This window comes from Rissa tridactyla, chromosome 5 (genome assembly GCF_028500815.1).
Source record: "Rissa tridactyla isolate bRisTri1 chromosome 5, bRisTri1.patW.cur.20221130, whole genome shotgun sequence".
Classification (NCBI taxonomy): Eukaryota; Metazoa; Chordata; class Aves; order Charadriiformes; family Laridae; genus Rissa; species Rissa tridactyla.
Genome location: NC_071470.1, coordinates 66,532,770 through 66,558,680, shown reverse-complemented (window position 1 = coordinate 66,558,680; position 25,911 = coordinate 66,532,770). Strand labels below are relative to the sequence as shown.

The 25,911-nt window shown below is 42.4% G+C and overlaps 1 protein-coding gene across 8 annotated transcripts in view; it reads right to left on the bottom strand.

The window, feature by feature from the left end:
• Positions 1–3,774: 3,774 nt before the first annotated feature.
• The window catches only part of JADE1 (jade family PHD finger 1), a 56,019-nt gene continuing 33,882 nt past the window's right edge, over positions 3,775–25,911 (bottom strand). For 6 of the 8 annotated variants that reach the window (XM_054202631.1, XM_054202629.1, XM_054202630.1 and 3 more), the window contains exons 4-11: positions 22,608–22,765; positions 18,737–18,924; positions 15,401–15,612; positions 13,841–14,008; positions 13,113–13,229; positions 8,911–9,441; positions 6,608–6,719; positions 3,775–5,718 (exon numbers count right to left, since the gene is read on the bottom strand). In XM_054202631.1, coding sequence (XP_054058606.1) covers positions 4,817–5,718; positions 6,608–6,719; positions 8,911–9,441; positions 13,113–13,229; positions 13,841–14,008; positions 15,401–15,612; positions 18,737–18,924; positions 22,608–22,765 — 2,388 coding nt within the window. In that variant the 3' untranslated portion in view covers positions 3,775–4,816. Of the gene's footprint in view, positions 5,719–6,607; positions 6,720–8,910; positions 9,442–13,112; positions 13,230–13,840; positions 14,009–15,400; positions 15,613–18,736; positions 18,925–19,514; positions 21,070–22,607; positions 22,766–25,911 lie in introns of those variants that run through there. The other 2 variants (XM_054202637.1, XM_054202636.1) reach the window with 2 other exon arrangements.

Genomic DNA, 25,911 nt, shown 5'->3' with positions numbered 1-25,911 from the left:
CTTCTTTACTAGTGCTGTCTCAGTTTGTTCTATGCCTGTATGCATTGCAATCTCTAATTTTGCTAAAAGACTTCAAAGATTTTTTCAAAGCAACATGGATACACTGTCCAGAAGCTCCAAACGTCTGTTGCGGTGAGATTTTCATCGATCAACCATGTATATGATACAGCGGGAGGTAAGTACCAAGCACCTTATTTTCATTTGCATAATGCACATCTGAGATGATGACAGACCACCTGGAAGATTTTGTGTGAGCTATTAATCCCATTCACTCCTTCAAGGGAGGCTCTAGCTGTGAAGTGAAACCTGGCTGAAAATGGCAAGTCATTGTAAGTTTTCTGAGCAAAGGTATTTGTTTGTTTGTTCCTTGAGGCACAGAAGGGCACCTGCTTCGTTCCCTTTTTAATTATGGGTATATTTGTTTCAACTTGTGGTGTAGCTGTTGTGTAATGGTTATTTGCCAGAACATAAATTGCAGACACAAGCACCTAATAATGAAGTTAAGGGAAAGCAGAGCAATTATGGCAAATGACGTAGGAAAGAAAAAGATTTGCTTTCATCTGTCTGTCTAATCCTTTGAGCTGCTAAAAGCTGACCAAATACATCTGTCTGAAGGACAAAAGGAAATGTGGTCAAGTTAAGCTCGTCATCCTACCACCACCCCCTTTCATTTCTGTTTGGCTTCTAGAGGAGGCTGCTGGCACATTGCTCACAGATGGACTTTAGAGGAAAGGCACTTGCTGAGGCAATTAAAATTTGAGGCTTGCTGGTTAGATACGGAAGTTTTGCTCTTTCCCTCATGATACTAGATTGTTTCATGGAACTGAGCAGCAGGCTTTTCATCCATCTCTCTTGGTTGTTTTACATTTGTATCTATATATTTCTCATCACTCTTCCATTGAAAAGTTTTTTGTTTCCCCTACCTTCCTTTCCCACACCAAGACCAGTTTTTGAGTGTTTTTTAAGAGATTCCCTAGTGCGATATTAATGCTTCCCATTGAGTAAAACTTTGTTCTTGATTACGTTTATTTAAGAAGAGTTTCTAGATGACAGTTACTTTCATGTAACAGGTGACAGAAACTGCGTATTCAGGTAGTATGAGTTTCATTTTGGGTCTTCCCAAGAGCCCTGTACCTTCTGGCAAAGGCCAGATCTTGAAAGATCTATCACTGTGAGCTGCCCCCAGCTCTGCCCCAGCCTTACTCAGGTAACCCCAGCACTGCAGTGCCTTTCAGAAAGGCTGCCGTCAGCAAGATCTATGAAGCAGCTGCAAGAACCTCTTTCAGGCTTTTATTCATACCTTGAAGAGCTTGTACCAGTAACTCTTAGGAGGAGGGCCATCCTTTAATCTTCAGTCTTTGAAATATGTTTTTGTAAGGGGTGCCACTCACAACTGCCCACAACTGAATGCATGTGATTGATAGCAGGACAATTTACCCACAGCTGGTTTTCAAGACATATTGCTAAACACATACCTTCGCAACCTTGTCCTTTCCTTGCTCTGCCCCAAGTCCGTTCCATGTTTCCGCATCTTGACTTTAGAGGAAGGAAGAGGAAAGGAGCTACTGCGCCCTTCACAGCTCATCTCCTAGAGCTCCTGCTATAGCAGCAACTGTTCTCTGTCAGCATTGCTTGCCTATAGGCAGTTCACAGCGCGCGTGTAAATTCAGCCTACTTATCTTGAAGATCTACAAGTAAGAAACCTCATAATCTTCACACGTAAGGATTATGGACTTTGGAAGGACATCATATATCAACAAATGTAAGCGATTTGAGGTAAGCAACATCTTTTTGAAGATCTCAAGGAAAAAAGCATACAATTTTCTGTTGATGGTGTAGGCACAGCTGTCAGTAACACGACGCTGTACTGTTCCTCAAAAAAAAATAAAAAATCTCTTGCAACTGCAGTGTGCATTTTGATACCTGTAATAATCCAAATTAAATGCTTATTTTAACCATGGAAGTTGTTCAGATCATTGCAGTCAACTGTTTCTGTAAAAACCCAAAGTAACTGCTGCAAATTCTAAAACACTGCTGGCAAGGATACTGCAAAAATGTACAGCATTTATTCACATACAGACAAAAAGGCACAATTCTACTGAATATTTTAACAAAAAAATACAGCTGTCTTCAACTAGGTCTTTATAAATACTTCAAAAAAGGGAGAAAATAAATACAGGATTGGGCCATGTAATATAAAATAGTCATCTCTACATATACTTTTTATTTCTATCTGTTTTTCTTCATGCACCTTTTTTAATTAATTTCAGCTCAATGGACACCAAAGCTAGGCACATAGTGAAAAATCTTCTGTACAAGGTTTTACAAATGTAATGACAATATTCTCAAATTTCTGAAATTAAGATTTATACACAACACTTATAACCCTTCATTTAGATTTGTGTGAGTTTATAACCTAACGAATGGCATTCCAGGCAACTTTACAGAAGTTCAACTAGCCTACAGTTTGACAGAATACATCAATCATAGTCAAAGATCTCTTGGTCAGTCTGCACAAGGAAAGGTAATGCTTAAAACCAGAAATTCAGCAAATGGGTCTATCCCAATAAAATACAGGGGTGGGTTTGTATTGTCACTGCTGTACTTACGACACCTCTTCTGCTGAGCGCTAAGCGTGGGAGACAAAACTAACCTACAGAGCTGGTCGTACTGCAGTCTTCTTACAGCTTTTTTGGTTTTGGTTCAGCTTAACTTGAAACATTAGAAAGCTTATTAACCTAAACGTCGGGGAGCAAAACAGGTAAGGCATTAATTCTGCACAACGTTAGCATTCGTAATAGTGCAAATTAACAAGGTACCTCTTCCAAACCGGTGTGAGGTTAAATCTTTACTTAGAATCAAAATTTAGATTATTCCTTCTATGGCTTGACAAACAATTCCCTATATAGTCATGAGCTTCTTTCTTACAGAAAATAGCAGTGCCTGTCTGGAAAAAACATTGCTGTGTGTCAAGAACTTACCTGCATTTACATTTTGTCTGGATGTTGTTGTTTGATCAAATAAGTACTTTTCTTTTAACGCATCCCAAGAGTGACTATTTAATTTCAGATTCACCAGTGCCCTGTTTTACTTTCACCGCTCTAGGTCGTGAAGTCAATCTAAATTCTTGGGACCAGCAATGCTATTTTAAAAGTACACTATCTTTCATAAAATTCCCCTTCCTCACCATCATCCCAAAAGGTATCAAAAGGTTAAGACTTCTGAGTTTTAAAACAAATTATAGGGATGTGATTTGTTGAAATATTTAATTAAGTGATAACTTGCATAGCAAGATAGGGTGTTAAGAAAACTTTTTTTTTCTTTTTTTTTTTTTTTTTTGATTGAATCCTCTGGAAGACTCAGTTATGGCAGAGTTCTACTGTGTTTTAAACGTTCCCTGCTCAAGAGGCAATGGTCTGACATTAAAAAGTGAGCGGATGTGCTAATGGCAGGCCGGGGAGGGGAGGCTGGAAAGGGGTTCTTTATGCCTGTCTTTCTGTAACACATTACTGCTTCCGCTTTTTCACCAGTATGTACCTGACTTAACATCTATGCAGAATTCCAAAATTTACAGGCTCCTAACACTCCACTATCATATGTGCCCTCTACTTGGTACAAAACAGTATCCTAATGATCTGTTAATATTATTATTGCTCATAGCTTACTAGTTATTGCCATTTGCAATTATTAAAAAAAGTACACAATCAGAATACAAGTTCCCTCTTCCATCAAATCTAATCCAGAATAGAATGAAATATTTTTTCTTCATTTGACTGTAAAGAGCTAATCACAATTTATTGCCTTTCCATTTTATTCTATTTAAAAATATATATTCATGTCCATTTTAAAGCAACCCTTTAGTGTCATAAGCCTGGCTTTCCCAATACATACCATTAGTGCATTATCTGGTGGGCTTTGGGAAATCCTACTGACTAGTGCCTTAGAAATTTATTTTCTTGAATTGTCATCATACTCCCGGAGGCAGGCATCTGACTAAATGGTGACAGGTTATTCCACAGGGTGCCGTAACCCCCCAGCCTGCCCCCTTTCTCAGAACTCAGCCATTTGAGCGTGTCCTCCGGGCTCGGGCTGAGGCTTTTCAAGCTGTTGCACTGTAAGGCAGCTGCAGCCCTGACCTGTCCCTTCCTCTTTCTCCAGCATAACGTCCTGGTTAGATCTGGTCATCTCGTAGGTGTATTTATTTACATGTAAACTCTGGAGCTCGTGGAGGGGTTTGAGCTGCCGTCTACGCTCAAATTGAATGCAACAGAAAACATTCTGCAGAGAAAGACCTATCACCGCCATTCAAGGAAAGTGACCATTCGTAATGGGGTGTAGCAGTGCAGTACGGTTAAACAACCATCTTCAATTCAGTACGCGCTAGTTAAATTAAGAGCTTGTGCTTTTCCTGAGGGTGGGGGGAAAGGAGTAATATTTTATCAGTGCTTTTTAGCTAAAAGGGATGAATGCAGCCTACTTCCCCCTACCCACCCTAGCCCATTTTAAAAGGTTTTTGTGAGTTGTTATTTTAGTGTTCATCACAAATCCTGTTTTAATGATGTAATTTCTCTGCTTACTCAGGAAAGTTGCAAATAAAGGAGATTCAAACTTCTCACAGAATCGGAGGGGGGCAAAAGAAAACAGCTTTAAGTGCATGTAAACACGTTTACACAGCTCAGGAATAATGGGGTTTCAATTTGTCAGTCTGTAGCCATGTCTAAGAACTCTCTTCTCTCACACCAATAACTAATGTGGAGTTGGCTTGTAGGCAGTGACTCTACTGACCACGGTGATGACACTGTGTCCCTGTGTCCAGTCAGGATGCCAGGATGCTTCTCCTAATTATGTCCGTCCTTCTGCTGATAGTGCTGTTTGGACTGAGCCTCTGCTGCCTGCACTTTTTCTCAGCCACCTCAGTCTCCGAGTCGCTCATTTCGGCATCGGGGATGTACCCATCATTCTCGCTGTCGGGCTTTAGTTTGCTTTTTGCCCTGTCCTTCGGTGAAACTCTGCCCACGCCCAGGTAGGGGTAGCTGGAGTTCTGGCGGCAGGTCTCCTCCGGGCTCTCGCCCTGCTGTTGCCTCTCTCCCTTCTTTGGAATTCGGAATCCGCCCCAGTTTTTCACTGGGCTCGTGGGTGTCGTAGGCACTTTAACTACTGTCTGATTCGAGTTTACTTTGACTAGACCCCCATTGCATTTAGGCACTATATCCCTCCGCGTGCCAGGTGCTGACCTACCACCGGAGTGGTTCACAGCCCTTTTATTTTCCGGTTGCCTCTGAGAGAGTTCTGTGGGTCTCAGTGGTTTGTGGTTGTGTTTAGAAGTCTTTTCCTTTAGTTCTGCCTTGATCACCTCACACTGTGGACGATTGTCTCTTCTTTTTCTGTGGTCTGGTATAACTATGCCATTTTTCTGCTGTGCTGATACAATCCGTGTCTCTGCAAAGCTCTTGTCAAAATTTAAAAAGCTCCCTGGAGCTGCACCACCATCCCTTTGGCTGGGCTGCCTCAGCATGGATTTGCTGTCATTCCCAGAGCTGTTTCTTACTCTGTCTCTCTTGTGTGGCTTTTTCAAAGAGTGGGTTAGGGATGTGCCCATTTGTTTCCTGAAGAATGCCGAATGCCATTTCAAATCCTCAATCTTAGGGGCATTGGGGCCCAAAGACAGACTATTAAACAACACTGTGTTTTCCATTGAGGGGAATGAGGAAGGCATACCTAAATGTAAACAAATTAAGTTGAAGTCAAGCAATTCCGTGTCTGGGTAAATACCATTTTTAAATGTACCTATTTTAACTCTGTTCCTCATGCCTGACGTGTTCTTCAGCATAAATGGGTAGTTGGTTGCCTAGCCAGCACCTTTACATCATGATTACGTGGTTATGTCGTGGTTTCACAACATCCAGCTGGTGTAGTCTGCTCTCCTGTAGCCATGCTGCACCTAATTATGCTTGTAGCAAATATAAATCCTAGCACTACTATATCCACTAAGTCAGAGAGACTCCTCAGAGATGGGGGGGGGAAAGCAACCAGCAAGTGGATCTGATCGATTCCATATAAAATACAGTTTATTACTTACTGAATACTTTAAGGACAACCTAGTTAATGCAGTAACTTTGAAGCTGACTACTGTCAATGAGACTAGGCAGAAAAAAGCACGTTTTAAAACCAGACTGCTACCTTTTCAAAATTCATTTCTTTAAACTGCCATCTACGATGCAAAGAAGTACGCAGTAAACACTAACGCAGCGGCACTAATAAAGCACGGCCTTCCTAGGTACCATATGGCACTTGAATGTAAGTCATGGTCTCTCTGTCATAAGGAGTCATTAAAGAATCTCAGCAGAAAGGACCTGAAGCAGGAAGCCCTTCAGTGCCCCATGGGCAAGAACAGACTTACCAGTTTCTGTAGCAATATGCCCACCATTAGAGCTACACAGTCTCATTTTTTTTTTTCCAATCTGCTGATGCATGGTGGACTACACAAGATTTTAATGAGAATAAATGAGGTCCTGTTTGTCCTTCAAAATTAGTCATTAGCCTGTAACCAAACCTTTCAATGCTTATGCCTGTGGTCTTATGTGAAAAAAATAACACTGAAGCATACCTGAAACTCGTTCCAACTGCTTTGCGTAGATATTAAATATCTGTTCTTGAACTTTGCAAACAGATCTCTTGATTTTTTCCCTTCGGGTCACCATGTAAGTGAGATTACGCACCTAGAAGACATGAAGTGGCTGAGTTTTACAGGAATCATGTTTCTATAATGTTGTCAATCTATGCTTTGAATTAATTCAAATTTTTAGTTTAAGTACTAGACACCATTTAAAGAAGTTATTAATGTATTTAAGTTTAACCTTCAACATGCTTAGAAAAGAGTCTTAAGTACCATTTAATTGACAGATTATTCCATCAGGTTTGGGAGGGCCACAGCACAGAAATAACTTCTATGAACACCCGAATCACACAATATATACAGGAAATCTAGAGAACTGCTGGAGATGCTTAAATATACTTGGTATTAAATAGCCTCACACCTTTTGCTTCTTATTGTTTGAGACAGAACAGAAAATTATATTTAATTAATAGTATGAAAATGTGGAGAGCAGTACTAGTCTTTCTGATGGCCCTGCTATTGCAGTATGATTGATCAAAATAAAGGCGGGCCAGTCTATCCATGCTATAGCACATGGTGGTAGCAGGGACTGGAAACAAGTAACAAAATTATTTATCTTGACTGTCTCAGGGGTTTTTTTAGTAGAAAACTACATTTCTGCCCTTAAAATGTGACTGTCTAATCTGGACAGCTGTGTAAATTTTACAACCACAGCTCTCCTAGAGCTTCGAGGTCATTTCTTTGACAGATTAGGGAATCACTGAGAAGTATCTGTAGGTGTTCCCGAGGCTCCTCCTCTCTCATTTCCGTGGAGCCCTGTGGATTACAACCGTAGGCTGATCTTACAGGCGTTAAGGAGGAGACATTTAGTAAGCGTAACTGTTTTCGCTAAGCTCCTGCTCTATTCAAGGCTTCTAGTTCCAGGACAGTCAGTACTTTAAGTACCTGTCGTTACTCTAAGGATTTGAATTGAAGGGATTCTTCTAGCCTGACGCCCTTTCTGATAGTCCATGGCCGCCTGGTCTTGGCCTTGTCTGATCCAAACTGCACAACAGACACACCATGTCCACAGAAGTACCTGTTGCACTAGGTGAACTGGATGACACAATTTCCAAATCTGTTTCTAGCGGATGACACTGTCACTAATATCCTTCATAATCAAGTCTACCCCACTTCCTCTTGAAGAGCAGGAAAAAACTTAGGTCCAATTTTATGGGTTTTTTTTAATCCAAGATAACTTGGATGTATAATCAGTGGGAACAACGGAGTAGTAAAATATTAAAAATATTACTAGAATGCTGTTTCCTGTTTTGACATCACACTTAAAAATAGAAAGGATACATACAGAATAATTTAAGATCCAGAGAACACGGTGACAAACAACGTTATTTAAAGAAGATTAAAAGAAATCTTGAGTACATGGAGCAGAAACAAAAGATACTAGGTAACAGCTGTCTCGCTGAGCTCGAGAAGGGTCACAGACTGGAAGCTGATTATTAGCCATTGGGATCCTTTACAAAGGATGCAGTAGATGGACAAGCACCTGCTGTCCTGATTTAAAGACTAGATGGTGTTCTGGAAGAAAGGCTCTACTTCACCCACAGGTTACTGAGGCCAAGGTAGGACCTCCTGAGCTGGATTCAGTATTCTTTCTGGCTCTAACATATCTTAAAACTCTACTAGTTAACCCCAAAAAATAACCCAATAAGGAAGGAATTCAGGCTGTTACAGGATCAGATGTACTCAAGACAAAACACCAAACTGATCCTACTGAACCGTTCTTTAAACATTGAAAACCTAATTGAGTGGAATATCACATACCTCTCAAACCTACTACACAGATAGCCCAGTGAAAGGTCATCCTAGTCTGCTGTCAATGGAAAACAGATCTGTGGCAAATCAAGGTAAGTTTCATAATCTTTTCCTTCTTGTGCACCAGATGGAAGGAGCAGAGAAAGCCCTTAAAGGCTAAAAAAACTGCTGGGGGTTGCAGTACAGTCCACAGCCATCAGTGTTAATCAGTAAAAAGCAGAAGTGGAAATACAACAATCCAGTTATAAGCAGATTGGATGCTACAAGCCAAGACCTGCTGGCCCTGTGAACTAACCCTGTATTTGAAAAGGCTAATTGGTGCGCTCTGCAGAAGTTTAGTGTTAATGATCTGTTCTGAGAATACAACTTTGAGTTAAGACACAGCAGGGAGTGCCTGCATGCAAAGGCAATAACCAAGAGTGTAGTTTTGGCTACTGAAGGCCAGCACACCTTGCCCAAGCACAAGCAGTCCCATCGCTTACCCGCTCTAGATCCTGCCGGAGGTGTGTGAAGAGCTGCAACCTTCTGAACAGAACATCCTGTTCCCGTTTAGCCAGATTGTCCTCTTCATCCTTCTTTGGGGTAATCAAAGGCTTATTGAAGTTGGCTTTTCTCTTCAACTTCCAGTACTGGTACAGGAATCCCACCGGCTCTTCGGGCAGCCGCAGCACTTTAGCCACTTCCGAAGACTCGACAAACGTATAGAACTCATCCTCCAGCTGCTGGAGCTTCTGCTTGCGGAGGCTGACTCTGTGGGCCTCCTCCTGGTTTTGATCCATGCCGTGGAAAGGGTCGATGTGGGCAGGAAGAGAGCGCTCCTCAATCCCGTTCCCGTTCTCCTGGCCTGGGCTTTCACTGAAAGTCTCATCATCCACTTTCTTGGTAGAGCTGTGCTTGGGACAGTAGGACTTAAATTTCACTTCATCATTCTCTGCCAGTATGGTCTTCATCTCCAAGCCACGGTCAAACGCACAGGTGACATGAAAGGCTGTTCTGCAGTTCTTCACTGAACACTACAGAAATTAAATTAAAATTAATCAAATATAAATTTAAGAAGCCACACTGCCTAAAACTATCCAAGCAGCCAGGGCTGCTTTGGAAGAATGACCCTGTTACTGCGCTCTGCTTCTAAGCTGCATGTACTTTCCTGCTCTCTTTTTAATTAGGTTTATGATTTAGTGCTTTCAGGCCAGGCAAGGATGAAGTGGCCCAGTGGGACAGGAGTGGTTAACCCCCCCCAGCCCAATCACGCTGTTCAATAACCAGCAAATCCACCAGAGGAGCATTCTTCCCCTCACCGGAGCCACTCGCGTAAGGCAGTGTGACACAAAGGAAAACGTTCCCCCTTTGACTGTGCCAGCGTGAGAGAGAGAGAGGGAAAAACATCCCGGTGGCTCCAGGCCAGTCTGGGACTTTTAATTAAAAGTCTTTCCCAGCACCTGGACTCGTGCTACCCAAAAGGCCTCAACCGAGGGGAATTTTTTTTCCTGTTATCCCAATTTTATAATGCCAAATATTAAATCACTGTCAATCACTACTTCACTGACTACAGCCTTCTCTTCACCTGGGAGATGGGGAGAATGGGAAATTCTATTTTTTGTCATTTTTCTTGCCTCTCAGTGAACCCAGCCATCATGGAGTGATGGTCACTACTTCAGCTGATTTAGCACTTAATTATATGTAACTTCCTCTTGCAAAATGCAGTCATAGCTATTGCCAGCCACAAACTGAAAAGTTTAAATATATATATGTATACACACACACACATACATATGCATTTGTATCAACTCACACCTCTGCCTCCAGTGAAAAGAATTTAAAGTGGAAATGAACATTAGTGGTATGAACTAGGAGGAAACAAAACTACGCTTAAAAGAGAAATGTACTGCACGAGGATGTTTATACAGCACTTTGTACAGAAGCCAAGTATCTTTCTCCTCTGGGTTTTCCTGCTCAGGTTGACTCAGCAGCCAGATGGCGTATGAGGGCACAGCAGAGTTTAAACTGCAGAAGTTTCAAATGAACAGTCTTTAATAAAATCAACATATGAGAGGAATTAAAAAATACCAAAGCATCTTTTGCCCTTTCCTCTCTTACTAACAAACAGGGCAAAAGCAGCCCAACAGGAACACCAAGCAGTACAGAAGAGTACTTTAGCCATGGTTTCCAAGCTGATATCATTTAGAATAATTAGTTCTTAGTGTGGCTAATGTTTTATTGGGAGAAGAGGGGAAAGCCTGTCTCATGGGAAGGAAATCTGCTGAACCTGGGAGATTATGCAGTCTCGTTTTTCCCAGCCTACTGCAGCTGCTCTCTGCCCAGCCTGACGCGTACTTCCAGCTGCCGGCTTTTCTAATTGTTGTGCACATCTCGCATCATCTCTGGAGGATCTCTCTCTCTCCCCCCCAGTTCCTGTCTATTGCAGTGGCTTTGTATGACATTCTTCTCTGCTGTATACAATTTCACACCACCAGTCTAAATATTTCTCACCGCTAGCTTTAATCATACCAAGATTTACACAACTCCTAAAAAATGTCAGGCAAAACTGTAATTTTTGGTCTCTCCCCCATCATTTCAAATGTAGAACTCTCTGGAGTGGCAGCCATGGTGCCTGCGTGTCACACTCTGTCGTCACTAGAAGGGGAGAGGTGGCATTAGAAGAAATATGGAAGGACCCCCCCTTTCCCTGCACACTAACATACATACATACTCAAGTGTTCAACTTAAACTACTCTAAGTTACCCCTCAGAACAGCTCTGGAGAATGGACAAAACAGCTTCAATTACGTAACAGCGGCCAAGAGGAAGGGGACAGCTCTGCAAGGAGGCATTACGATTGCAAATTTATATGCTGTGGACAGATTTATTTTCTCTACTTAACATTTACTATTTTATACATTCCTTAAATGGAAACGGACCGATAGGTTTCACTGGAACTACTGCTGCATTGCTGGTTTACAACTTTTTCTGGCAACCTCATCAAATGACTCAGAGCAGGGGAAAAAAGGAAATGGATAAAACCTAATTTTAAAAAAGCGTAGGGCTTTAGAAATTTTTGTGTCTTAATGCTGGTCTTACCATCATGGCTCCTGTAACATTAGGCTAGCCACAAAACAGAAAGAGCTCAACTTCTTCAGACTTCTTATGAGACAGTTAATACTTTCCTATCTGTCTCGGGGAGCTTTCTGAGGATCATTTTGCTGAAGTATATGAAGAACATTACCACAATACTTAGCTACGTTTTATTGTCTTTTTCTACACAATCCCAACACTGCCTGCGTAGGTGGTGACCCATTTGTTCTTGAATAAGGTAGATCAAAGTCTTGTCTCTTGTCACAGGAAACCAAATATCTCCTCTTTCAAAAATTTGGGGCTCGGTAATGTGTTTTCTCAATCTTTCTAAAATTGTTCTTAAAATGATTATTTAACATTTCTGAGTGATTTCCCACTGTAAAGATCTGCAACTGCTTTCCAGCTAACAACCCAATATAAACATGCAGGTGAAACCACACTGCCCAGTCTGCAATGCTCTGGTGCAGACCAATTCAGTCATTTAACACCTACAATGCCCAAGTTACGGTGAGAAAGGCCGAATCCAAATCCAACTGAAACTGCAGAGAGAACCTCAGAAGTATGCAATGAGACAAACTGACACTGGCCCAAGAATGTGAGTTGTTGGTATGAAACAAATGGCTTTGTAGTGCGGGCTCTATACTTTAATTATTTATTACATATGGAAATTATTCTTTTTCGAATTATGAAGACTTTTGTTTTGATTCTGCCCTGTCTTGCTGTTTGGGGCAGTCATCATCCCTGAGCTCAAGTGAGTACCAGAAGTCAGAAGGGTAACATGGCACTGCTGCTACAGCCACGTGGACTGGGAAACCCACACCCAGGAAGGTTTTTCCCCCCTTAGAAACACCAAGAGCTCCAGAACCTGCCCACAACCAATGGTGGAAACGGGGCTCATTTCTGCAGCTTGTGGCTTGCTTCAATCTCAGCGCAGAACAGGCAAACAATCTGTTTCTTTCCTACAGCTCAAAAAGCCTAAAAGTAAATGATCAGATATTCTCCTCAGCCACTTAAAAGCTGGACCAACAATAAAACAGTTACAGAAAAAACAGTTACAGCCAAAACACTCCAATGTTAAGTAGTACCTAAAATTACTAATTGCAAGCTACAACTAGCTTTACCATCAAAGTGGAAGTGTTTGCTTCCACTGACCTCACCGAGAGCTGGCCATGCTCAGCACTTAAAAATTCAGGTTGTTACAGAAAATACTCAACTCCCACTGAGGTATCCGACTTGTCTTAGAGTTCTCTGAACAGGGACTGCGAGACAGGTTTCTGCACAGAAGCCTTCAGTATTCAAGCTTCAGGTTTTTATGTGGTATATCACAGAAATACAGGTCTTTTCCTCAACAACACTGAAGTTTTATTTCAGTGTACTAATAAAGATATCAGCATAGCTACAAATTAGGAAGTCTTATGGGATGACCTGGATATTATTAAAATTTTACTAGAAAGTTAAGAGCACACTAACATTCAAAAACACTTTGTGTGCAATTAAGTCCATAGTAACAAACAGGAAATCAAAGAAAGTTCAGTTCACTGAAGATACACACTTTGTGTATCTGCTAAAAGGTGACAAAACAAAACACACAGAAATTTGTGCAATTAAATTACCTGTATAGATGCTCCAACTTTTTCATTACAAAGGCTGCACACCAGTGCCCATCTGCTGCTGGGAATGTGAGAAACCTTTGTAATGGGCTCCATTTTTTCTGGGCTTCCAATGCTTACCTAGAGAAAAAACGTTAAAAAACACAGAGTATGACACTCTTAACTGAAACAGGAAGCAATTTTATCACAGAAATCAAATTTCTTATGTGCATATGCAAAATTAGCATGTTCCAACTTCCTTGGTTTATAAGGAACTAAAAAAATTAAAATTCATTTTTAAAAAAAATCAGTTCCTCACTGCATGAGCAGCACAGTTTCAAGGTGAAGCCCTCCAAGTTAAGATCACGCAGGATGAATATTTTGATTATGAGAACCCACAGGAATTCTCACGGTCACATCCAAACCTTCCTGATTCACCTTTAATGTTCCGTTTACAAAATAAAACAGTACTTTGTCTGCTTGTTAAATGAGCTTTGCCAGCAGCAAAGGCCTCATTTTTTGAGCCCTAATTTTGGTTGACAAAGGCAACGTAATTACTTTCTTTACAGATGATGCTTCATCCTGCCAGACTTTACATCTAATTGAAAGTCTCTTACTCTGTCTTCCTTCGAAGTACCATATATGTGCTACGCTCAGTGTAGCAACACACACTGGGGTGAAGAATGTTTTTAACAGATTTCTTCTCTCCCAAAATCACTGCTGCCCTGAACTCCCAGAGGATGGGCACCTACCTCTGGAATCCACAGGGCACAGCTAACATGGACCCACTTTGTGCCACTCCGGGTCGGCTTCATGGCGCCACCCTTCTTGGGACACAGCAAACACTTGGGCTGAACGCCAAGCGCGCAGGTCCTGCACAGCCAGCTGCCTTCCGGCACCTTCAGGATCCCGTAACACGCCTGGATTCCCACGTACAGAAAAGGCAAAGAAAACAAAGGAATCAATGTGTATTTCTGTTACTTTTTAGCTGTTTACACACAGCCTCTCGCAACTCTCAAAATGTTCTTTATGCAATTTCTAACACTATAGGAACATCAGCTTGTGGCGGATCTCATAAACTTGGCCAAGCACATTACCTATTCATTCCCCAAAAAGATCTTTTCAGTGAAAGGAGAAGAAGTCATGACCAGCTGTTACACAAAAAAACGCTGTCCACTTCAACTGGGAAAATGAAGAATGTGTTTACCAGCCCAGAGAGCAAGGGGACTCCCGACAGACAACGCTGCCAGCAGGATGAAGTTCAGCATCACCAAGACTACAAGGAACTGGACTGTATCCAATTCAAAAGGCAAGAACCACAAATTCAAGAGCTCCGCTGTGCAATACTCAATGTTATTCCAAAGCATTGGGGTTTACTTCTTATTCAGAGGGAAAAGCTCAGAACAGCAACTAATTAAGACACCTTTTTTCAGAAGATTGCATCTTTATGGAAACCTCCGTCCAAATTACTGTCAGTTTTACAAGTCTAAAAATGTCCACTTTACTCTGAGTGTCTTCCAAGACAGCCATTTGTACCTTACAGCTGTCATGGGCGTATTTCTTTACCATTAGTACAAATGTATTTAAGTAACCCATAAAAGAAAATGCCATTCTTGCTCGTTAGACAACACATCTTTCTGAACACTGAATGACAAAGCCAACTTCCTAAAGCTGTGAAGGAAGGAAGGAAGGACAGGTCGATAGGAAGGCATCTGCCACAGTAAGAAGCATTCACAGAAACAGATATGCTAAAATTGTATCTATCTGTCCTTCCATGCTAAGAAGACTTCTTAAGTGCCACAAAAAGGTGGCACATAATAGTGCTTCATTAGCTTGGCTCAGGTCAGTATGTTCTCAGTTAAATTAAAATGGCTATAGTAAATCCTACTGATTGCCTAAAAGTTCTTTTTTCCTCTCCCTTCTGAGCCTAAGTTGCTGATACCAAAGGTGTGTCAGCCCCGAAGCGTGCAGAGAGGAAAAGAAACATAGCAAGAGAAGTGACCAGGTGAGAATGTCCAACAATACACAGGTATGTGTTTTGGGGAGGCTACTCCTCACCTTGTAACTTCCTCCACACAGACACAGCATCACTTTTAACCCTCTTAGCACGATATTTCTAGAACTACATGTCACATTACTCCTTCTCAATTACTTAATTTTGTAATTCATCCCACTGCTCAATGGTGAATTCTGCAAGAACTTAACAGATCAATGTCTGTCACTGGAAGAAAATCCAACCTGTTCTCTTTAATGGTTTGGAAAAGTTTCTGTCACCACCTCTACACGCCCGCACTGTGCCCCGGCTGCCATACCTGGTGCACGCAAATATTGCATTTGTCACAAAACACCATTTCGTTGCCATCCTCTCCATCTGGAGACTGACAGACATCACAGACAACATCTTCATCATATTCAATCCCAAGTCCTTCTTCTGTCTCAATAGCATGGTTCATGTTATCAGAGCATCGTTGTTCAAATTCCTCTATGACCCTTTCCATCGTGTACTCGTCCAGCTCGGGCATCCCTGGGAAACAGGAGTTGTTACTATTTAAAGGAAAGAGTGATAACCCCCCGCCCACACACAACTCCAGCTACTTTTTTAACAGCCAACCCCAACACGTACGCATGTCATTCCTAGACAATCATGCCTATTCCAGCATGAACTAGGGAAACTAAAAAAGAAGTCAAAGAAGTCTTACAACCATATTAAACTAATAGAAGTGGCATATCCAAACCAATCTTTCAAAATCCTAAGAAAAACTTTCATAAAATGATTTTGTCTTCCTGGTCTTGTTCTCATTTTTCCTTCGGGGACAGAACTGTCTGTGGCTTTTGCTCCAATTTTGCAACCCAGATGTTGACTCTTTGGTGAAAGATCTGAGAGTGTTTTGAACCAAAAGTGATGGGGGGGAGAAAAATCAATGACAAAATCTGCTATGATACGTGTAGCAAACTAGCAGTTTCTAACACCACTTGTTGGTTTTTTACAAGTTCCGACCCAGTAGGGTGCAACCCCAACTGAGGGCTCCATCAGATCCTGCTACACCAATAAATTAGTTTGTTTCAAAAAGTGAAACATACAGTTGTAATAAATGCAACATTAAAAGTCTGTGACAATAAACACACACAACATCTAATCTGGGATTTGGTTTTTTCAAACAGCACAGCTACAGGCTGATTACATTACAGTATTCTATAATTCAAATTTGTTAATTGTATTAAATTACTATTATAGACCTGAAAAAAAAATCTATCACAGAAGCAATAAGAAACATCTCAAAAGACAGCACAGTGCTTCCCGCTCTGGCTTCCATCCCTCGCTTGCCACAACAATGAGCTGGCTGCAATACTTTCAAGTTGGTACCGCACCAACCTCTACCGCAAAATCATACCACACAAACACCTGTGAAACCAAGAAAGCTACGCTACTGCAAATAATCGCTTTCCTCTTGCAAAGTCAGTTTAGCACAAGAATTTCCATACACGTAAATCAATCCAATGAAGCGTAGGCTTAATATATCCTGCTTTTGGTCTAATTCCCAACACCTAACGTTTACTGTGACATACAGAAGATGGCAACCTCGTGATGTGAGTTTGAACAAGAAAATCCTCCCTTTGGCTCTCCCTGGGAATAACTGAGCCACAAATTTCACAAAATGAAGCAGAAAAAACCCTTTCTAGCTCCACCAGATCAGAACACCCAACACTCTACAAAAGTACTTGCGGCTTCCCTTACTGAGAGTAAACCCTTGCAGCAAAGCTTAATGCATCCCATGCTACCCAAACCGGGCAGCTGAAAGGGAGCAAGAGGGAAAATCCAAAATCCTGCTCTTTTAAGGGTTAAAAAAGAGAATCAGGAGGCTGTGGCTTCAGTTCAAGTGTTTACATTCATTCTTTCAAAGACAGAATATACATTTCCAGTACCTGAAGCACCTCAACAGGTATCAAAGAAAACATGGGGAATTCACAGCTGCAGGGACACCATAAAGGAAGTGCTACAACTGCAGATCAGGAAATATTTCACTTTTCAAATGCCCATTAGCACTATCTGTAGCATGCAGTGTCTGACAGAGCGCCCAGGTACATATTTCAAGACCCGCAATGTACAGCCTGGTACCGACAGGAGCATTTCCTTCCCTCTGCGTACAGCAAAACTGAGTGCATCAAGATTTAGAGCAAACAAACTATAAGAAACTACACCAAAACACAACACTGAAGATCAGGTCTGTCAAATTCTAGCCGTTCAGTGTTTCATGTGCACCGTGTACTTTTGAAGGTTATGCTGGTGTAGCAGAACAGCAACCACAGGGCTTCGTGCACAGGTAGAAATCTGCACAATGAAGAGCCCCCCTTGTGCGCTTCATTACTGATGTTCTTCGCACCCCAGTGTAACACCATGGTCACCCTCCTCTGGTTTTGGCAAGAGACAGAGAGGATAATCTACATCTAATGTATGTTTAATTTCTCTTTGACAGAAGCTGAGGAGACTTGCTGCTGCTGTTTTCCTCAAGATAACTGGAAAGGTAACCTAAAATCTTGAATCATGAGCTGCTTTGAAATCGTCTAAGCCCAACACTAAACGTGAGCAGGCCTGACTTGAGATCTGGAAAAAAGGCTTAGGTATGAGACCAGGTCAAGGCTGGGTCATCTGTTTCTTCCATATGTGGGTTTAAAAAGGAGAAACTTTTAGAGAGTTATAAACGGTCAGTGTGTGGTTTACCAAGTCTTGAGCCATGCCACATATGGGCTACAGCCAGGTAAAACCCATATGACTAAACTGTAACCCAAGGCAGGGAACTGCCACAATGCTAAAACAAAAATCAAGTGTTCGCCAACAAGTCAAAACCTGTTCCATCTGGCACAGCATCTTTCCCCTTATCTAAACAATGTGGTAAAAGTTCTGTGCTGACTTACAACCTCTTCAATTCCATGGAAATCCTCTCCTGAAGCACACACCTTACCAAAGAAATGTTCTTGTTCTTGCCCTGCTCCCCTGCCCCTTCCCATCCACAAGCCATCCTGTAGGAAAGGGAGCAGTTGCTCCCCTTGTGACAGCTCCTCTTCCTGCTCTGGAGCTGGAGCACACATGGTCACAGTAAGGTTTGGGAGGTTCCTCCAGTAAATCGCTGAGAGAATTCCTTATTGTCTCATTCCCTGCGCAATTCAGCTGGCGTAGTTTGCTAAACCTCACAAGACTCCTCGTCTACCTTCTTTGCACCAAACACTACTAGCTAAAATATGGTATGGATACATGATGCAGAGAAAAGTAAGTAAATAAACAGAAGGACTAACAGGAAAAACTACCTGAATGGTCTATGTGATGTTCTCTTCAAGGGCCATGATGGCAAAATGGGAACTTTGTGGGAATTCCCTTGCGAAATGGAAAGCAGCAGAGAAAAAAAAAAAAAAACAAACACATGGCCAGATTCTGAACTGGACTAGGCAGATACAACTCAGCAGTTACAAAAGCATGTATCTCAAGGCTTAATCACATCAGGTCGGGTTTCCTGTGGCTACCCCAACTCATATGACTGCTATCTCTTCATATGTCTATGATCTCTTCCCACTGCTGCCAGCACTTTGTAACAAAAAAAAAAAAAAAAGAAAAAAAGAAAAAGGCAACAAAAACACAAGCACTCATTGCTCACCCATTTCTTTGAATTCTTCATTGGCAAGCTGCAGCCATGCTACGTCCACATCATTGAGATCGTAGCGACACACGCTGTCCGCTAAGGTTCGAATGTCAACATAGCCCAGCTCCGGAGGCTCCGAACCTGATGAAACAATATACTTCCTGGGACGTGTAAAGGTGACAGCTTTCGTCTCAGACACAATCCTAAAACAAAGAGACAGGCAGATGTCAGGTATGCTGGGCTGCCAAGAGACTTTTTTCTAGAAAATTCAAAATGCCTCATTCTAAATGACTTAACAATCATCAGCAATCAGCTAACCATCCAAGCAATCATCTTGCACCGAGATGGGAAGGGAAAGCAGTACAGTGCACTTTCATAAAGGACTGGCGGTATTATAAGAAATTAATTGGAATTATCTAGAAACCCAATCTAAATAAAATGAAAAGATTAGAGGACAGAGCAGTGCTTACCCCAGTCTGAAATTCACACTTGCTTAAAGCTAGAGTAGGAACACTGTATTTATGTGGTGATGGCTTCCATATACACAGATATTAAACTCTGTTTTAAGACTGATTTTTAAAATCAATCTGTTTAACTACAATACCAAGATCAAGAAGATTCAAGGAAAAAAAGTAGTATATCCTGCTACCTTTGAAGTTTTATTTCTTACAGTATGTTTCTTCTGAATTTTTTTTTGTATGTGTGTGTAGGTACAGAATTGCCATCCTTGTTTAAATTCAGAAGACCTTTCCCCAGAGAATCAGGAATTTGCACTAGCTTCACCTTCACTTACCCGAGCAGATCCAAGCTCTGGCACCCTGGGTCTGCATTTCCTCTTTCATAATCCCTAATGTCATGCTGGGCCAAGCGCAAATATTAATCAGCTGCTGCTGAAACTACCTTCTCTCAGGTTCTGCAGGCTCCAGTTGGCCAACAACCAACCATGAAAGTGTATTTTAACTGCAAGCCAACTGAAATTTTGTTCGACCACAGGCACTGGTTCATGAAACAGTAAAGTATCTACAGCACGTAACTTGTTCTAAGTCAGACCCCTGCAATGCCGCAACTTTGCAAAGCCAGGAGCTGAGGACAAAACCACCCCGTTCACAAGGGACAGGAGTCATTCCACCAGCAAGCTGCCGACTTGCCTCCAAACAGCAAGATAACTCTGTCAGACCACCTGCAGCACCTACTGTTCTCTCAGTAGAGGACATTGCACCTTCTTTCGGTTAACTGCACACGCTGAAATTCCATTTGGATGAAAATCACTTCATGATGTAACGCTGGTACCTCCAGGAGCAACAGGCCCAGCTGCCCAATGACTGCTTCCTGCGGCACCAGGGTTGATGAGTTTTTTGGTGCTCTAGTGCTGCACAGGAAGAGGTAACACCACTTGGTGTAGACGCAACTTTCTGCTAGGAACAGCCTAACTTCCACAACAAGCAGGACATCCCCCACCCCATTTTGCCCCCATCTGAGGTCCAACATGTTAACTCCTCTCAGGAAACCCTGATCTGCTGCTACTGTATCTGCACATCTGCAATCCTCTACCTATTTCAGTCCCCTGCACAGCCCTGAATGTTCCCCTCATCTACCTTATTTCAGGCAGCAATCTAAGAAATGGTGGGCAAGAGCCAAATGCTGAATTTGGGGCTTCTAAGGTGCAGAAGGGGAGAAGGAGACTGTGGAAGAATACCAATCTGAATGCCCTTGCCAGACAACCACACTGCCCAAACTGTTCCCGGTCATACAGCACAGTATTAAAATATTCTAGACTAGTACATCTCACAAAGTATTTACTTTAAACTGGGCACTGCTCTTTGAATGTTCTGTAACGTAAATTCTTCCACAAATACCTCTCCATGTGGAAATCATAACCTCTGGGCAGCACCCTGCACATCTGGCTAAACACCACTGTAGTAGCACAGTAGAAATAAGCATAGGTAGTTTGGCTTCAAAACCAACCACCTTCATCTCTTTATTCCATGATAGAAAGAAGTAAAAAAAAAAAAAAAGCAACACTTACTACATACCAGAAAACACGTTCAATTTAATTACCCATCTGACCTCATGCTTACACTGAATCACCACACAGACTCGCTCCTTTCCCCACCCCTCTGAAACTGCTCTTGCTGCCCTGACTGGTCACTAGAAGGCCACAACCATTTATTCTCTATTATGTACCTCACTAGCATCAGCTATCCGGACTGTATTTTCCTTCTGTTCTACACCAGCTACTATTTGACTATTGCTGATGTAATTTACAGAACATCTCTCTCCCCTCCCAAAGTTAGGCACGGAACAATTCCAGCACTCCAGCACCAGCAGGGCAGAGCTCTCAAAGTGTCCTGTGAGGGAGCAAACAGGATAATAATCAGACATCAGAGGGCCACTCTGACCAGCAGGTGCTCACCAGTAGGACCATAGAAGATAGGTCAGCAACTGAAAATGAGTGGTGCCTCCTGTGCTGATACCTACCACTGTGGGTGCCTTCTTTCCCTATCTCCTTTAATATCTTAAATTTGGAGCAACATCTCTGTTGGCCACTGGCAGAGAAAAGCTCTCTCCTAAGTGAGTACCTGGGATCTGATACAGCCACCAAACCACCTCCCTGAAAGATAGCGGGTGGGGAACCCCTGGAATGTCTCCCTCTGCTAAAGTCCACAGGTCTCTGAGCCCTCCTGCAGCCCTGGGAGATGTTTGAAAGAGAAAGCAGTGAGAAGACAATGTCAGCACACGTAAAACGTGTGTGCATTTATGCAGTGACTGGGGGAGGTCAGTGTGGAGCAGGCTACGAGCAGGACAGGGAAACAGTATGCTCCCAGGTTCTAAACTGCACAGGTCCTTGGAGCTCCAGGTCCAGTCCTTCAGAAGGAGAAGAAAGGAAGGGGTTTATGTGATATGTGGGTAAGTTCCTCACTGTACAGACCTAGTGGGGCTGCGCAGTGGTCTGCAGATTGCTGCACAGAACACAAAAAGTGCTAACAAACATTTCTGTAGTCCTGCTACTCCAAGGTTAAAGCTGATAGATGCAGACCTAATAGAAGCAGCACAGCGTTACCCAGAATTGTTTGCTGTGTGTCAGAGCGGGCTGTTCTGGCCCCACCACCACTGGTGGGTCATTTGGTAACACCTTATAGGCCAGCCTGGACTTACTCAAAGAGATCTAGTATGATTAAATGGCAATAATCCTTGTTCTTCTCACATTCTCCAACTCCTATCCCAACTAAGCACGCTCCTGCCCTTACAACTGTACTGTTTAATTTGAAACAGAAAACATTATCTAAGCGTAACAAACAAGGTAAGGAAAATAAGAGTTTCTTGGGTCAGAGCTAGAAAATCTCACATTAATGTATTTAGTTACATGCACATCTGGATGGTTCTTGAAACAGCTGAAATGTTGTACAACAAACAATTTCCTAAGTTAGTAAATGAAACAACCAAAAAAAATAACATGAAACCAAAATAAATGCCGTATTTTCTCTAGCCCTTAAATCTGGCTTGTCTAACTGTTCCTTGAAGGGAACCTATGGCTTGGAACTAAGCACACAAAGCATCAGACAAGGGCTCTCCCAGCAATGCTGAGTGAGGTCAAGTCTGGGCTTAAAAACAGACGCTATTTTTAAGGTTCTGTCATCACACTCCATCCTAATGTAATGCCAAAAATGATTCTCTGACATTCACATTCCCACACACAGGCAGAACAGGCCTGACTCTTGACCTCTCCAACCATGCAAAAAGCTGAGGCAGGTTGCTCTTCGTCTCTGAGAACCAAGACCTTTCTAGCTAGACACTGTGGAATAAAGCTGAAGAAGCCAAGGCAATGCAGACATAAGCTGCTAGCATAAACATAAGTGTATTTTGGTTACATTCCTCCAAACTATACCTGGCTACTGGTTCTGGGATGGTCCCTGGGCTAACTGGCACCTGAACTCCCTTTTCCCACTCCTGCCTCCAGGGGTCTGCCAGCACATAGTATTCATCAGGGTTCAGCTGGAAGGAGTCATGTAACTTCATGGCAGTGATCAGGTCCGTTCTGAACACCTGCAAAGAGAGTGACCGAGAGAGAAAAATAGAGACACTGACATTTGATATTTACACTCTATGATTCACAGCTTCAGGGTAACCATGGAGCACAGTGTGTAACAAGGTCACTGTATCAACAGCGAACTAACCCAGCCCACTGCAGGACAGCAGTTGAGCTTTGTGGTGGGGAAAGGGGTAGCTGAAGGTGCAAATACTGGTAGAATGACTTCCAGCTAACTCCACTGCAAGTCCTGGTGCTCGCCCTGCACTGCAGACATGATGCTAAAAGGTGTTACCCACTTTTACCTCTATTCTGGCTGCAATAAAAGCTGCAGGAGCGTTGGTCTTAAAACAGCAGCATAAGGAAGACTCATTTTTGCTCCAAGGCTTTTTGTTTTTTTTAAATTATTGGAGCTCTGACTAATCCAAAGACATTCTAGAAATTCCCTGTGGTAGAAATCAAGGCGTGACTCTACCATGACCAGCCGCAAGAGGAAATTCTAAGGAGATGACTCTTTGTGCAAGTATTTAAAATAATAACCCAAAAGATCAAATAAAATAAGATCCAAACTGAAATTGTGGTGGCAGCTTCATGTTCAACACAGGTGCTTGTTATTCTATCAGCTACAGACACCTCTGCATCACAGCTGTGATTTTACTCTGTCTTTGCAAAGGCATCCACCTCTAAAATAAGCAGGTTGTTTGGCAACTTTTGGGTTAGCAGCCACAAACCAGCAGTGAAGCCATCTTCAACAAGCTACAGAATGAAATAAAAAGGGATTCACTGTTGTAGCAGGCACACTGCGGTACGGTTGTGTCGGCTTCATCCTGGTTTCCTGCTGCCTGTCAGGGCTGCGGAAAGCAAAGGGTGCTCTCCCAGGCATCGGAACTACAAGCCTGCACTTGTTTTCACATCTTCCAGCTCTCCCCACCCTGCTCTCCCTGCAAGGCTGCAGACTACAGCAACTGCACTCAGTGCTCCTCACCTCCGCAACCACCAATATTTAACTACTCAATGCCAGGTTCAAAGGAAAGAGTTAAAAAGCAACCAGGTGACAGAAAATAAGCACCACCAGGACGAGGAAAAGGTAGGTAACATCTTAAGAAAAGTTCCCCTGCAGACTCCTCTGTTTGTGGTAGACAGAGTCAGCATCCACCCACCCCACGCTGAAGAGTTACAAAGGAAAAGACAGATTATCTGGGCAGCGCCGCTACATACTGCTACGGGACAAAGTGACACGACCTCCCAGTCTTCTACCCAGTCCCAAACCAACGGTGACACTGCCTGGTTTATGTTAGCTCCAGCCAACTGTTGCAGGTGGCTGAGAAAGAACCAGATCTATAGAGAGCGCTAATTAGGCCGGCCTCCCCAGGACAGCCATTTCTGTCACACGCTATTCACACACCTGAAATTCTCAACAGATTCCCTACAATTTTGTGGGAAGTATTTTAGGGAAATGGTGAACCCGATGGTTAATTATACTAGTGAGAATACTTCAAAGTGTGATTTGCCTTACCACACTGCACATCTTGAAACCTCTCCTCCCTCCCAACACACACACACTATCCCACTTCTGTCTCAGTATGTTTCCGTTTCCACTCTGGTTTTGTCATAAAAATAGAATAAGATCATGACGTTTTTCTTAACACTTGTCTTGACATGTTCAGAAAAACTGCCAACGTTAAAAAATAAAGAATAATATTACCATATGAAGGAAAGTGTGAATGCAGGTAATGAAATGTAATTAAATGTTTTAAATAATTAAATTACAAGTCCTGTGAGGCTCCAATCAAGAAATTAAAAATAAGCCACAAAGTAAACTGGCTCACAAACCAAACAAGCACAGCTGGCCAGGTGATTCTGCGCTTTGAAGTGATTTGAATTAAAGCGATCAAATGTCAAATTAAAAGAAGACTAAAAATATAACGTGGGATGCAAAACTTGCTCAATCCGAGAGCCAAAGTAACTTGGGCTCTCAGATAAATTTGTCACAGAACTCCCTCAAAAGCAAAGCTAACGCAGCACCTGACAGCCAAGAAACTCCTTCCCAGGCCACTGGCCCTGTGACACCATTCTTTCTGCTCTAATTTCTGATGCAATCAGACTGCCCAGAGCAAAGCGGAGCTTACAGAAGTGCTGGCTCTCAGAAGCACTGAACACTTCAAAGCTGAAGGGTGAAACCCTGGCCACGCTCAAGTCAACGGGAATTTTGCCACTGACTTCAATGAGACCAGGATTTCACCCGGGGAGTTTCGCAAGTGTCGCTCTTCTGGCAGAAAACTTATCATCGGCAGTGTGCCGTGGTGAGCAGAGACAATGCAAACGGAGAGAGGGAGGGAGAGGGGGAAAAGGCTGTGGAACAGAGCTAAAGGGAAGTGTATGAGAAGTCCATCCAGGCAGAGAAAACAAGAGAGAATAGCACAAAACTGCAAAGATTCTGACAGCAATTGCAGGGAAAGAGAGGGGAGAAAACAGAAACAGACAAAAAACAACAGCAAGATTCGTAATTATCTCAGATTATTTCTTGATAGCCTTTCACCAGGTAGTTCTCAAAACTAGGTCTAAGCAGCTATTTCTAAGGGATGTAAAAAAGATAACTAAGGAAAGCAACCCCATCACCAGCAAGAAAAAATTCACCAGGGGCCTCCACATTCACTAAAAAAAAAAATTAAAAAATGGAAGAGTTCTTTAACTGCCAACAATCAAAACAGAAGATTGGAAAACACCAGCACTAGGTGTAGTTCACACTGAACAATGAATGGGATTCTTCTTGTGAAAACTCTTCTCTGGAACTTAGGTACACTGTCATCAGGGAGATAAATGAAGCATTTTTTTCTCAACATCAATCACTCACTAACGCATCAGAAATAAGTGCATTGGGCAAGTATGTTAAATGAAGAAATTCCATCTCCCAAAGCTAATACTTCCTTTGCAGCCTCTACAAAGTTCGCAGCCTAGTATTTGCCTGAAGATAGGGAGATTCAGCAAGAATCTTTCCAAAGAACTGGATCGCATTTATGAGTTCCTAAGGGTTGATCCATCCTGGAAAGTTCAAAGATTGATATCTCCCTTGATAGGATTTCCTCCAAGCACTACGCAAGACAGAACTGTCAGGAAGCAGATTTCTAGTTTGACAAGCACTTTAACAAAGATCGCATACCAA